This window comes from Ranitomeya imitator, chromosome 3 (assembly GCF_032444005.1).
Source record: "Ranitomeya imitator isolate aRanImi1 chromosome 3, aRanImi1.pri, whole genome shotgun sequence".
NCBI lineage: Eukaryota > Metazoa > Chordata > Amphibia > Anura > Dendrobatidae > Ranitomeya > Ranitomeya imitator.
In genome coordinates this window covers 60,174,349-60,189,853 of record NC_091284.1, presented here as the reverse complement: position 1 = coordinate 60,189,853, position 15,505 = coordinate 60,174,349, and the positions used below count along the sequence as shown (strand labels likewise).

The 15,505-nt window shown below is 44.0% G+C and overlaps 1 protein-coding gene across 6 annotated transcripts in view; it reads left to right on the top strand.

Moving 5' to 3' along the window:
* Window positions 1-15,505, top strand: part of USP25 (ubiquitin specific peptidase 25) — a 115,278-nt gene that overhangs the window by 88,326 nt on the left and 11,447 nt on the right. For 3 of the 6 annotated variants that reach the window (XM_069760893.1, XM_069760895.1, XM_069760894.1), the window contains 5 exons: window positions 2,363-2,563; window positions 4,314-4,453; window positions 6,579-6,692; window positions 10,025-10,120; window positions 15,109-15,287. In XM_069760893.1, coding sequence (XP_069616994.1) covers window positions 2,363-2,563; window positions 4,314-4,453; window positions 6,579-6,692; window positions 10,025-10,120; window positions 15,109-15,287 — 730 coding nt within the window. The remainder of the gene's footprint in view (window positions 1-2,362; window positions 2,564-4,313; window positions 4,454-6,578; window positions 6,693-10,024; window positions 10,121-15,108; window positions 15,288-15,505) is intronic. The other 3 variants (XM_069760897.1, XM_069760898.1, XM_069760896.1) reach the window with 2 other exon arrangements.

Below are 15,505 nucleotides of genomic sequence, written 5' to 3'. Positions count from 1 at the left end.
AGACATCTTTATGCCATATTCTGTGATGGCTATAAACGAACAGGTATTACTAGTTACCCTTGCCAGGTCTAGCACTGGCTGAGACAGTGGTGGAAAATCCAGGGCGATTTTTATTTTTTATTTTTTAAATATCTCGCAGCAAATGGCATAAAGTTTTCTAGAAGACGACAACTCCTTTTTAAGGCTATTCAAAAAAAGAACTAAACAAACTTACCATGTCTTCTTCAGATGCCCTCTTTGTTGTTGGGGCTTCCCATAATGTCACGGTCAGAGGTTTTTCATGCTTTATAGTTACAGGGATGTTTTGTAAGTAGGGCAATGAGACACCCCATATCAGGGAAAATCTATCAGTTATTTTCCTCTTGACATGACTGCAGTTTTATTATTCAGCCCTGACCATTGTAAATCCATGGCGCATTTCTCACGTTTTCACAAATGCTGAGACCCTCTGGTCCGGGGTGTAGATGTAGAAGAGCGTAATAGAAATTGACCCTCCAGCGATTTTCTGTGTGCGACATGCTACTAGATGGATGTTCTCCTTTTGGGCAGAATTAAACTGATAGAGGTACATACCGCACAGAAGTTTTATTACAGAGAATGCCATACCTCTGGTGCCAGTGTTGGAGATGGACAAATGCCAGTAAAGTTGTCAGAAATTCATTTAGGCTGGGATTATACATTTTGACATCATAGTTTTCAGATGTTATTTTGTAGTGAGCTGGATTTAAAGCGGAGCTGTCACCAGATTTCAGGCTGCAAACTATACAGTGCCTTGAAAAAGTATTCATACCCAGTGAACGTTTCCAATTTTTTTCATATTATACTCCGAAACGTAAGTCTGTTGTATTGGGATTTGATGTGATATACCAACACATCCTATCAGGTATTTGTGAAGGGTAAAGGAAAAATGATACATGGTTTTCGAATTATTTTAAAAATATTGATCTGAAAGTGGTGACATGCCTTTGTATAGAGCCCCCTGTAGTCTGATACCCCGAAATAAAATCCCAAGCCACCAATTGCCTCCAGAAGTCACATAACTGGTATATTTAGACCACCTTTGTGTCATTTATTCTCAGCATAATCACAGCTCACAGCGGTTCTGTGAAGGCCTTGTTTGAGAACATTAAAGGGAACCTGTCACCTGAATTTGGCGGGACCGGTTTTCGGTCATATGGGCGGAGTTTTCAGGTGGCTGCATGCTGGCCGAAATATTGGATTGCAGTTCATTCTTTGTCCTCCGTAGTACACGCCTGCGCAAGGCAAGATTGCCGCTGCCGAGCTCCTCTGATGGCCTCTTATCTTGGCCAAAAACAAAGGGATCGACCGTACGAAAGTCAGAAGGCCCCCATACACATTAGACTGAGGCCGAGCTTTCGGTTATCACTAGATCCAGCCAATGTTGGTGTATGGGGCCTTTTACAGGCATGTGCCAGATCCTGATCTACTCCACCCGGTGACACCCAAAATATTACAAACATGGATGTCATATGTCAGGGAGGCTGTAAATGTAACCCATTTATTACCGTGTAATCTCAATTTAGTTTTTATTACTGTGTTGCACTTGTAATATCTTGAGTTTTGTGTGTATTTTTGTTGTTTTCCCGTCAATTCAAGATCTGCGTTTAATATTGTCTTGGACTCTGGAACATTGAAATGTGATACCAGTTTTGCTGACAAGTCTAGGGTGTAGTGAAGAGTTTTGCAACTGTCTAATAAACCTGTTTTCAGCTCAGGTTTTGAGGCATCTGCTCTTTGCCATCGCATTTGATCAGTCACTGGTAGAAAGCCGAGATCTTGAACATCTCAGGTTTGGACGTTCTTCACTAGCCATGGTTGGTCTTCGGCACTCCCAAGTGAATGAATGGAGCGACGGTGCACATGATCGACCATCGCTCCAGTCATCGAGCCCCCTGCAACTGGCAAGTTACAACCTTATCAGTTTGATAGGGGATAACTTCCAAACTTGAGAAAAAACCCTAATAAGCACATACACTTCTTGGTTGTTTGAAATGACCAAAAAAGTTGTTTTTTTTTTATCTACATTTACTGAGTCCCAGAAGAGATTGTGAAATTGGTGAAGCTTTCAACCTAATAATGTATTAGAACGTTGCACAAATTTTAATTTAGTAAGATAACTTCACATTATTTACTTGTAATTTTAGTCCCTGTCCTTCACCTTCCCCACTCATCCAATGTCATTAGATTACGGTGTTATTCCTACTATTGTCAGTAATACTAAGATCTCCTCCTTGTAGGAGACGTGTTCACAGATATGTGCCACTTGTAGGATGTCTGGACATGATGCCATTTTCTGGTTTTGCACTTAAAAGATCCCTTTTTTTTATTTTTGCTATTTTAGAGGAGTACGACAAGGAGACGGGCCAGGTTCTTACTGGGATGGACACCTTACCCCCTGATTTAAAGGAATTTGTCAAAGAAGACAACAGAAGATTTGAAAAGGAACTTGAAGAATGGGACAAGGAACAGCTCCGGAAAGCTGAACAAGAGAAGATGCTGCTTGCGCAGAAAACTTTGAAGCCGACTCCATCTTCAGTTCCTGGTATATTAAGCTCAGTCGCTATTATTTTTTTTTTCTTTTGTGCCTGTCACTTTATTCTGTAATAACAAATGTTCCTATAACCTGTATAATCTATACATGGCAGCAAGTGACTAGACGGAGCAAGCGTGTCACAAGTGCGTGAGCGGTCTTCCGTAGGTTATCCTTTGGTTTGGCTATTGATGTGTTATCTGTGCTTATCCGACCAACAGTAACCACAACGATCCGCAAGACTGCGACTTTTTATATTCTGGTTAAGTGGGGTAGCACCTATAGAACGGAGGCCTCCTAGAATAGGCAGTCAATGTTTATTCCTGGTAAACCGCTTTCTTACTCCTTATCCAACCATCTGGTTGTGAAGGCTTCTATCCATATCTGTACATTTCCACGTAATTTTCTTATGTAGGAATTGACTGTCCCATTGAGAAACTATATTTATTTGATTTAGCGGGTGGATCTGTAGTACCCGGCCACGACCACTATAGAAATGATGGCGCTGTTGTGGAGAGTTTGTTAAAGGGAACCTGTCACCCCCAAAATCGATGGTGAGGTAAGCTCACCGTCATCAGGGGCTTATCTACAGCATTCTGGAATGCTGTAGATAAGCCCCCGATGTAACCTGAAAGAGGAGAAAAATAGGTTACATAATACTCACCCAGGGGCGGTCCCGCTACGGTCCAGTCAAATGGGTGTCTCAGGTCCGCCATTCTATGACGTCCTCTTCTGGTCTTCACGCGCAGGCGTACTTTGTCTGCCCTGTTGAGAGCAGAGCAAAGTACTGCAGTGTGAAGGCGCCGGGCCTCTCTGACCTTTCTGGCGCCTGCGCACTGCAGTACTTTGCTCTGCCCTCAACAGGGCAGACAAAGTACGCCTGCGCCGGAGCCTCGGCGTGAACACAAGAAGAGGACGTCATGGAATGAAGATGGGAGGCGCTGTTCCGGACCTGAGACACCCATCAGAGCAGGACCGCCCCTGGGTGAGTATAATCTAACCTCTTTTTCTCCTCTTTCAGGTAACATCGGTGGCTTATCTACAGCTTTACAGAATGCTGTAGATAAGCCCCTGATGACGGTGAGCTTACCTCACCATCGATTTTGGGGGTGACAGGTTCCCTTTAAAGCAGATTTTCGATCCACAATCACGATAAAACAAATTGAGTGTATCTTAGACCTGATGAGGCTGGTGAACTTTTGTGAAAATCTGACAGAAAGGATTAATCTTCTTTGTCCACCTAGCCAAGTAGACCGCTCCTCAGTGTACTTCCTCCCTGCTGCTGCTCAGATCTCACACCGCTCAGTACAATCTGCAGCTCTCTGTCAAACGGGTCTTGCAGAGATTAAATATATTTGGACTGATGAGCTCTCACTCTTCATCTTAATATTAGGATTTTGCAACTATTCTGATGTAGGTTTTCACAGTAAGTACACCAGTTTAATCAACACTAAGAAATCTATTTATTGTATGCAGTTTGTATGGAGAATTCTGGTGACAGATCTGCTGTAAAAGGTTTCCTGGCAATAAACACATCACAGAGTGAAAAGCTTGCCATCATTCAGCTGTAATCTGCAGGGGAACCTGGAAACAAGTGTTCAGTTTCTCTGTAGCGCCCCTAATGAAGTCTTACATGGTGCCCATTACAATCCATGAATCCCCTGTAATGCATAATGTGCGGAGTCCGTCATACTAATTGATGGAGATTGCAGTTACTTAGACTATTATCAGGACATACATTTACATTTGTGCCCCCACCCAGCCCCTCAGAAAGATCCTGAGTACATGGAGCAACCCACCAGAGCCGAGCTGACTACGGAGATAAAAGAAGAAACTACTAGTGCAATCACCCAGGCCGTCACGGAGTCTGAAGACAAAGGTCCGGAGGCTGTCCTGCAAACGGTTAGAGGAGCATTCATCGTTTCCCTTTTACTTCTGTGTTCCCTTTTAATGCCTTGGTGGTCCATGATCTGTAGCGCTCAGTATATGCAGGCATCTCTCTGACCAGCTGAAGGTACTGACCCAGTCAGTGTTGTAGAACCGGAGGCTTCTCCGTAACCAGCTGAAGATACTGACCGGTCAGTGTTGTAGAACTGGAGGCTTCTCCGTAACCAGCTGAAGATACTGACCGGTCAGTGTTGTAGACCAGGCGGTTTCTCCTTGACCAGCTGAAGATACTGACCGGTCAGTGTTGTAGAACAGGAGGCTTCTCCCTGACCAGCTGAAGGTACTGACCCACTCAGTGTTGTAGAACCGGAGGCTTCTCCGTAACTAGCTGAAGATACTGACCAGTAAGTGTTGTAGAACCGGAGGCTTCTCCCTGACCAGCTGAAGATACTGACCGGTCAGTGTTGTAGAACCGGAGGCTTCTCCGTAACCAGCTGAAGATACTGACCGGTCAGTGTTGTAGAACCGGAGGCTTCTCCGTAACCAGCTGAAGATACTGACCGGTCAGTGTTGTAGAACTGGAGGCTTCTCCGTAACCAGCTGAAGATACTGACCGGTCAGTGTTGTAGAACCGGAAGCTTCTCCGTAACCAGCTGAAGATACTGACCGGTCAGTGTTGTAGAACCGGAGGCTTCTCCGTAACCAGCTGAAGATACTGACCGGTCAGTGTTGTAGAACTGGAGGCTTCTCCGTAACCAGCTGAAGATACTGACTGGTCACTGTTGTAGACCAGGCGGTTTCTCCTTGACCAGCTGAAGATACTGACCGGTCAGTGTTGTAGAACAGGAGGCCTCTCCCTGACCAGCTGAAGGTACTGACCCACTCAGTGTTGTAGAACCGGAGGCTTCTCCGTAACCAGCTGAAGATACTGACCAGTAAGTGTTGTAGAACCGGAGGCTTCTCCCTGACCAGCTGAAGATACTGACCGGTCAGTGTTGTAGAACCGGAGGCTTCTCCGTAACCAGCTGAAGATACTGACCGGTCAGTGTTGTAGAACAGGAGGCTTCTCCGTAACCAGCTGAAGATACTGACCGGTCACTGTTGTAGACCAGGCGGTTTCTCCTTGACCAGCTGAAGATACTGACCGTTCAGTGTTGTAGAACATCAGGCTTCTCTTTGACCAGCTGAAGATAGTGATCGGTCAGTGTTGTAGAACTGGAGGCTTCTCCGTAACCAGCTGAAGATACTGACCGGTCAGTGTTGTAGAACTGGAGGCTTCTCCGTAACCAGCTGAAGATACTGACCGGTCAGTGTTGTAGAACTGGAGGCTTCTCCGTAACCAGCTGAAGATACTGACCGGTCAGTGTTGTAGAACATCAGGCTTCTCTTTGACCAGCTGAAGATAGTGATCGGTCAGTGTTGTAGAACTGGAGGCTTCTCCGTAACCAGCTGAAGATACTGACCGGTCACTGTTGTAGACCAGGCGGTTTCTCCTTGACCAGCTGAAGATAGTGATCGGTCAGTGTTGTAGAACATCAGGCGTCTCCGTAACCAGCTGAAGATACTGACCGGTCAGTGTTGTAGAACAGCTGGCTTCTACATATTTATACACATTTATTGAATACTTATATTTTATTTATATGTTACATTTTCACTGGGAAGATAAAGCATTACACACATATATGATATTAATATGATATTGAATTTGGGTAAGTCTGGTTGTACCTCTCAAGGAGATGATGATCCAAACAGTTAAATAATTTTGGACCAAGTGCAGATTAATTTCATTTATAGAATTCTATTTAATTCCATATTTACTGGCGTAATTGGAATAATAATAGATGCCAATTGACGTTAGACAGTCCTGCGGCTGTGTTTGGCATTGCATTCAATGAAATATGATGACCCAGCTGCTATACCAAACACGGCCCATGGTCAAGCGTGGCGCTGATTCTGAAATGAATTTACTACAACCTTTTTAATGGTAATATCCTAACATACAATCAAAGGCACTGTATATTATGTATGTGATATTTCCATAAGAGCTGAGTGTCTCAATCTGTGTACAATGGGGAAGGGTTTTTGCGCTGAACATGTTAACATAGCTAACTTTGTATTCCCATAATCTCTTTCTCTGCAGCCCTCTGATAACACCCCAGTCTCGACAGCTCCTAGCCAGCGAGTTGTGGAGGTGGCCATCCCTCACATAGGCACTTTTGTTATTGAGTCAGAGGAGGGGGGTTATGACGATGAGGTACCATTTATTATTTTATTTTGGCTGCTGGGCGCCCCTTTGTGCCATCTCTTCCCTCCCCTTGGCGCTTTTTGTTTTGCTGCCTGACTCACTCTTCCACTGTGGCATGCCAACCAAATCTCAACTAATATGGCACTAGCATTTGCTAATCATCAGGCATTGCTCATATGGGTGCTAGGAATACGTTTGTGTGCATGCATCATGCCAACGAGGGACACTGGGTTCTGCTTGGGGTGATGATTATTAACATTCTCCTTTTTTAATGATGGTGTAATTGTTCCTACCCTACACAAGAGAATACCAGTGCAATAACCAGTTTGTGTCTCCGTTTTCCAACCCACAATGAATCTTAGATCCCCGGGGTTCAGACTCCCTTGTATAGCGCCATTAATTCCACAGCACTTTACAGACATTATCATCACTGTCCCCGTTGGGGCTCACAAACTAGATTTCCTATCAATATGTTTTTGGGGTGTGGGAGGAAACCGGAGAACCCGGAGGAACCCTACGGGAACACTGGGAGAACATACAAACTCCTCGCAGATGTTGTCCATGGTGGGATTTGAACCCAGGACCCCAGCGCTGCACAATAGTAGAGCTTCAGAAGCCATGCAATGTTATGTATGCATATCGAGTCCTGCCATTATTACCATTGGGTATTGCGTGTAAAGATCTCTAGAAAATAAGTGATGAGAAGTCCCAGCGTGGACAACCACTGCTCGGTTTCCCAAGACACGAGAAGGGAATGTGTTTTCAAGAACTGGGGAAAATGTAATAATAATGCTAGACATTGGTGTGAAGGTAAGAAACCTGGGAACGGGAGGGAATAAAGTAAAAAAAAAAATAAATATATATATATATATATATATATATATATATATATATATATATATATATATATATATATATATATATATATATATATATATATATATATATATATATATATATATATCTGTCATGTGTGGGCCAAGGATGGAACAGGGTTGTGTGTAAGCCCCTGCTTTGGCCATCAAGATTGCACTTTTGAGTGAACATGGATTGTCCGACTTGTGGTTAAAGACCCAACGTCTGCAACTTGAATACGAACGCACACAACTTCCCTACCGACCACTATCGGCTTCACACAGTATTGGTATAGAGGGTGATTTGGTGGTAGTATAATATGGGGGAAATTGTATCATTCCCCCTACTCCAATTTTTTTATCTCAAGAAAGATGCTAAAAGTGGTTTTGTGTCGGCCATGGCACACTTCAACTTATCAAATGTACTACAATGTGCCGGCTCCTAGATGGCCTAGATCACATTATCTGGTAAACTGACAGCCCAAACAGGCACCGTATTTATCAAGACCTGTGAATAAATTTGGCGTATCTATTGCGATTGAACAATATCCATCGTGTGTTACATTTAATTTACCATTAACTTCCCTTATATTTTTACATTCTGAAGTCGTATTTGTACCTTTGTGCCTAAAGTTTTGTGAACTTTTGCGGTAGTTGTGGTTCTTGCTTCTGCTATTGGCCGGTTTAGATATAATATAAAGTTACGTCCACACGGTTTTAGATGTCGATTTTGAAGATTTCACATTGCACAAGTAGAGGAGGCATTTCATAGGGCAACACCATTAGGAAAAGAAATACCGTTTTTGCAACAAAAAAAAGAAGGCGCTTCCCGAGCGGGGTGGTGCTATTGACAAAACAACCACTCGTGCAGTCAAGATGAAGTGTAGTTTTCATTGGACCAACTATCTTACGGATGCTCGTAGCAAGCGATAGTGAATAGTGACAGAAGATATGGAAAAGAAGTAGTTCCTTGGAGTTGGCACAATCTCCAGACATGGATGGATAGATTGGTTATAGGAAGGTTTCATAGCTTTAATAAGAAGCTTCAAAGTACATGTTGTTTTCGAGTGGTTCTCCTTCATTGGGTGAATTACATCTGCTTTATTTTACCTGACTGAGCTGGACCGCCTCTAAAAACACCTTATAATTTGAAGAATCTTAAAGTGATTGCCTGGTGAAAACAAGTTATCACCTATACATGTGGCAGGTGATAATTTGCTAATTGGTGGGGGGGTCTGAGCTTTGGGACCCGAACAGATTATCAGAAGGGGATGTTTTATCCCCAATTACAAAAATGGAGCTGCTGGTTGAGTTGGACTCCCGACCGCTGCTTCGTCCATTCTCTATGGGGCTGCCGGGAATAGTCAAGTGCAGAGCTCAACAGCTCCGTAGGGAATTAGTGCAGCTGTCGAGCAGATCAGTGCTGGTCCCAGTGGTCAGAACCCCATAGGATAGGTAAGAACTTGTTTTTACTAGCTGAACCCATAAATAGTCATGAAACCATTTAGCCTCTCTCCATTGTTGGGGTTTGCACTTTTTTTGAGGAACCTCTTTTCCATATCATGTCTACGTTCTGCACTGTGGCCTAGGATTTGCAGGTCCTACAGATGAGACTACGATTGGCCCGAATCTGACTGATCAATTTTCAGATCAGTCAGATCTCTCGAATGAACGATCCAATCATCAACATACCACACTAAACCGGCCGGTTTCTGGAGCCCTGATCGGCAGTTTTGGCCGCTAAGTACCTCAAATCTCTTTATGTGGAAACACTTGAAGGATGAGGTGTATATTAGAAATATAATCCTTTCCCTAATTGTTTACGATAGGGAAGAGTTTTACGGACGAATGGATCCCCTATTAAATAGCCAAAAACTATAGTGACCTACATTTTTGTTAACTCGTAATTCTTAAGTCTTCATATTCTAGTATTGTGCAGCTGGGTGTGTATCCCACTTTGGCGCTTGTAGTGTTTTTGCTATGGCAAAACTTTTGGGGGAAAAATGTACTGTAATGGGGGATATTTATGAAATGATCTTCGGTGCCCATAGCAACCAACTTTAATTTCCTATTCTGATGATGACAAATGATAGCTGTTCCTTAGTTGCCGTGGGCAACAGACAGGTTTTTTTTTTTGTTTTGTTTTTTTAGACGGTTTTTATAAATCTGCCCCATATTTACTACATACAATCATATTGTCAGACTACTGCCTCGCCTTCCTGGATGGTCATGTTCTACGTTTATTTTCTGGTTAATGCTCTGAGGGTCTTGTACTGCATGTGTCTGCCTGCTGCGACTGCCATTGATTTTTCTGCCCACCCAATCACTTCTCTCATTCATCTCCATTAACATTGTCTGGTGCACTGCAAGCAAACCGTCACCCCTAGATGCATGCGGCCACTCGCTTATCCGTGTTTTATTTCTGCACGCTTATGATCTATTTCACTAATATATGATGATCATTAAAACTTGAATCCTCTGTGGCAGGTCATGATGACCCCAAACATGCAAGGCATTATCATGGCCATAGGTAAATCCAGGAATGTGTATGACAGGTGTGGGCCCGAGGCGGGGTTCTTTAAGGTACAGACTATACTCATGTTCTCGTTTGTCGGCGGCATCCTGTTTTGTGTCTTGAATATTCATGTTGCATTGTCTCTCATAGTAAAGTGTGTATTTTGTGTTCATAGATTACACATCGCATTATCAGATATTTTGGAGACCCATTAAATGCAACCGGATGTAATCTGCCTCAGCCTTGAGCTATGTAATGGACGACAGACTAGTTGCTAGGGAAGTTCTGCCTGACAACCTTAAGACTCGTTGTTAGACAGTGTATACCTAGCAACCAGGGTGTCAGACGTGAATTGGACTGATGGGCTGGATTGGCAAAGTAGGGGGCACTAGTCGCTGAATCTGGGTAAACAATGAAGGGGGTCCAATCACGACTAGCTCATACAGCGCACGTTGGAGAGCCACGAAAGCTCATACAGCACTCGGAGAGTCGGGGCAAGCTCATACAGCGCACGTTGGAGAGTCACGACTAACTCATACAGCACTCGTTGGAGAGTCAGGACTAGCTTATACAGCGCTTGTTGGATAGTCAGGACTAGCTCTTACAGCACTCGTTGGAGAGTCACGACTAGCTCACACAGCACTCGTTGGAGAGTCCGGACTAGCTCATACAGCACTTGTTGGAGAGTCACGACTAGCTCACACAGCACTCGTTGGAGAGTCCGAACTAGCTCACACAGCACTCGTTGGAGAGTCAGGACTAGCTCATACAGCACTTGTTGGAGAGTCAGGACTAGCTCATACAGCACTTGTTGGAGAGTCAGGACTAGCTCATACAGCACTTGTTGGAGAGTCAGGACTAGCTCATACAGCACTTGTTGGAGAGTCAGGACTAGCTCATACAGCACTTGTTGGAGAGTCAGGACTAGCTCATACAGCACTTGTTGGAGAGTCACGACTAGCTCACACAGCACTCGTTGGAGAGTCCGAACTAGCTCACACAGCACTCGTTGGAGATTCAGGACTAGCTTATACAGCGCTTGTTGGATAGTCAGGACTAGCTCTTACAGCACTTGTTGGAGAGGCGCGACTAGCTCATGCAGCACTCGGAGAGTCAGGACTAGCCCACACAGCTCTCGTTGGAGAGTCAGGACTAGCTCATATGGCTGGTTTTGGAAGGTGGATCCACACCAGTCCGATATTGATGATCCTTCCCAAAAATCTAGCCTTTTAAAAAGGGATTTTCACTATATTTTGCCTAAACCTTGTTTGCCCCAGTGGGTGTAAATAAAAATCCCCTGTACTCTGAAGAGCGCCAATATGCCGCTTTCGCATCTGTCTCGCACCCCACCATTGGATTGCCAGCATTAATAAATAGCAGAGGAAGTCGTGTGGTGGATGCAGCCAACAGTCGGGTCCTAAAATTCTTGACATCATTGGCTGCAGTTGTCACCTGATGCGCTCACACCGCTGGTTGTCCAAAAGGGAATACAACTGAAAAAGGGGTAGAATGGCACTCCTCATGGAGGCAAGTGCCGTTACTTAGTATTTTATTGCACCCTGCTAGTCCATAGAAAATACCTCACCTGTCTGCATGGGAGCTGCATGCTCATCACAGTGAGCGATGTAGAGTGCATAGGTCACCAGATTTTACTATGCAAACAGCATATCTTACTAGATGGCTTTCTTAGGTCATAGATACTGAATTTCTTAAAATCCTTTATGAAAGTTTAACACACTGTCCGCACACCGAGCCTGATTGTCAGCTCCTCAATGTCTCTCCTCCCTGCAGAAATCTCCTACTGCTCAGTATGAGCTGCAGTTGTAAGTCAGTGACTGAATACACTTTAACTCATTAGGTCTCACGTTCTAGCTGGACTTGATTCATTTCCTTGTTATACAGCTATTTTCACATGACATTTTAACACCTTGAAAAGGGTATTCTCAAGTTTGAAAGATATGACGTATCCTCAGGATAAAGGTTAACATATATCGATCGTTGGGTGTCTGAAATCTGGGGCTCTCGAGAACCCTGGCTTTGAGGAGCCCTATGTGAATAGAGCGGTGGTCCATCTTGTTCATTGCTGCTTCATCACTGTTAATGGATGAAGTGTAGATTGTTGAGCGCTGCGTACATCTGGTCTTTGTCACTCCCATTAGAGTGACTGAAGTGGCAGTGCACTTGATTGACCTCTTTGGAGGTCCTTGAGATCGCTGGGGTCCCCAGGTGTCCATTCCCCCAGCGATCGGAAAATTATGTTGTATCTCATGGTTAACCCATCGGCACCTCACAATTGTGTGATGGGGTGTTGATGGGAACCAGTGCGCGAGAGCACTGGTGCGAGGTCCATTTAAATTCGGCACTGGGTTCCTTAACCTCAGCTGTGCAGAGTGGGTATCTGGGTGCCCAGTCTATATATGTGCCCTCAGTGCCTGATCAATGCTTATGCTAAGTAATTTGTAAATTTGTAAAGCGCTGCGGAATATGTTGGCGCTATATAAATAAAAATTATTATTATTATTATTATTATTATAAGTATTTGTGGCATGCCAGATGCATCATTTTTTTCCTTCTGAGCTGTATGAGGGCTTCTTTTTTTTTTTTTTTAAACATAAGTTAATGTTTTTATTAGTATTATTTTGGGGTACTTGGTGTATAAATAAGTGAATCAAAAAGTTCTATTTCCCTTTTATTTTTCATTAATATAGAGACACAAGGGAGTTTGAACATGTATGAGCATTCATCAGTCTTGCAATTTATTTTGCCTGCCAATGTAATCCTTTGTTAAAGGGACCCCCTCTGGTCTGATAACGCTATTAACCTGCAGATATAGCGTTAGTCTGTCGGTGGTTAATATTATGAAGGTCCCCAGCTGCCATCCTGGCAGGTCGGCGCTTGGTAGAAGCTAAACTTTTTCTCCCAGAAGCCGCCGGCTGTCAGTCGTACAGGTGTGCAGACGCGGCTACAGTCACTGCTGACAGCACTGAGAGTGGCAGCTGTATGCACGCCTCGGCACCGACTGACAGCAGGCTCAGTAATGTATGCGTACACAGCCGGCTGTCCGTCTATGCCGGGTGGGCGGCTCTGTGCTATGAGTGGTGACTGTAATTTCTCTGGGCACGACTGAAAGCTGGCGGCTCCTGGGAGAAATAAAGTTCTTTTGTTCCCGAGTGCTGCAGCACCTTCATAATGCTACTACCCTGCGGAATAACCTGATATCTGCAGGGTAATAGTGTTATTAGACATGACCGGTTCCCCCCGATAGAAGACCTGAAGGCCATTGTCAGTCCAGTAAGCCACTGGCACACCGCAATGTTATAGCGGATGGCCTATAGAGAGACTGATGACGTTTCCTCTCCAGCCTCATTTGTACTAAAGCCTTAACTAGACAGCGCATCAGACGGACCCCCTGATATTTGCAGAATCGGCCAACAGTCTAGTGTTTGTAAGTCGCCTGATTCCTTCCATTGGGAAGAGAAGGATCAAGCAGATCTAATTTCGGACCCCTGATCCTTTTGTCCTCAGCCTAATAATCCGGCCAGTTTTCCTAACCTATGTGACGTATATTGGGGCCATTAGACTGGTCTCTGACTGCAGCCATTAGATCAGGTTCACTGGGGGGCTGTAGAATACAGTCGGCACCCATAAGCGATGGCAGCGGCGCACTACAAGTGTAATTATGTCAGTTTGCCAAATTTGCATCGTTTTCCATAACATAATCATTGCAGTAGGTCGGGATTAAAATAGGAAAATCCATTTTATTCTAGAATTTTCATAAGGCCCGTTCTAAAACAAAAGCGAAGAATATCATTGGTTCCTCTTTACATTCTTATTGGGAATACTTTTTCGATTTTGATTTTAAAAGTCTTAGACGATCACTGAGGTCACAAGTAACCACAATGTGGCTTCGAAGGGGATTTGTCCTTTCATTTGACTTCTAGCAAATGACTATAGTCTCCTGGAAAGAACAATTCTGGAACATCTTATTTGGATAATTATGTTGTTCCGTCCCTCGGTTGTTCCTGGAAATATGGGAAGAAATTGGCAAGTGGGCGTTTCATTTCCTCTTGCCTATAGGATGTGCTCTCCTGCACATGTGCAACATTGCCATCACTGAAGGGACGTTATCAGAGCGATTAGAGACGGTCCCCAGTTGTGGTAACAGCCCAGTGCGAGTTTATATATTTCCAGTTCGGATAGTGGAGAAATGGCACAGCCGAGATTTTAGAAAATATCCTCTAAAATTATTTTATGGGAGGTATCTACTAAAATAGTTCAGACAGGTCCTCTACAACATACGTAGTTATGGAGTACAGGAAAGGTCTATCAAATTTACAATGGACAAGTGTAAAGACTATTGAAGGGAATCTGACGGCAGCATGATGTAGGAGCAGATAACCTGATTCCAGTGATGTATCACTTAGTTCTCTTTTTGCAGTAGCTGTGATTATATTCAGTCTTTTGCTGCAGATCTAGCAGTGCTCAGAATGCTGTGCATAACCCCGCCCACATCACTGGCAGTTTCCTGTGTACAATGAGCTGCTAATCAGTGCTGAGGGCGGGGTTGGACCAGGAGGCACGAGACACCTAGTCCTTAGTGATAATCTCCTGCTTATAAACCACTGATTGCATTGAAACATCAGCACACAGCCTAGTAAGTGACGTCACGCTAGAATCGGGGTCTCTGCTCCTACATCATAGTGCTCTCAGATTACATACCAAAAATCTGCTGACAGATTCCCCTTTAAATCAGGGGTTAGCAACCTGCGGCACTGCTGTTGTTGTAAAACTACAATTTTCAGCATGACACCTGGCAGAGCATGCCGAGTGCTGTAGTTTTTCAATGGTTGCAGGATGCTGACCCCCGTTCTATATTTAATTGTATGATGTACTTTGCTTCTATTATTTGCTATATTCATAAAGCTGCAGATTTTTCTCTTATTGTATAATGGAGATCACACTGGCTAAGTTTTAATTTTCTTTTTTTTTTTTTTTAGGTTTGTGGGTTTTTGTGTTTGCCAAATAACTTTGTCTCCTTTCTGTTTCCTATCCTCAGGCCATCAAAACGGAGTATGCACGTCTATTGAAATTAGCACAAGAGGATCCTCCTCCGGAGACAGACTACCGCTTACAGCATGCGATAGTCTACTTCATCCAGAGCCAGGCGCCAAAGAAGATTATCGAGAGAACCCTCCTGGAACAGTTTGCCGATCGAAACCTGAGTTTTGATGAACGGTAAGCAAACTTATCCATGAAGTCTGATGTTTCGTAGACACGCAGAACTGGAGGTTCACTTCTAGACATAGCGGTGACACAAAAACTTCACTTTTACCAACTTCCTAAAGGTACCTTCACACTGAGCGACTTTAGAACGATAGCGATCCGTGACGTTGCAGCGTCCTGGATAGCGATATCGTTGTGTTTGACACGCAGCAGCGATCTGGATCCTGCTG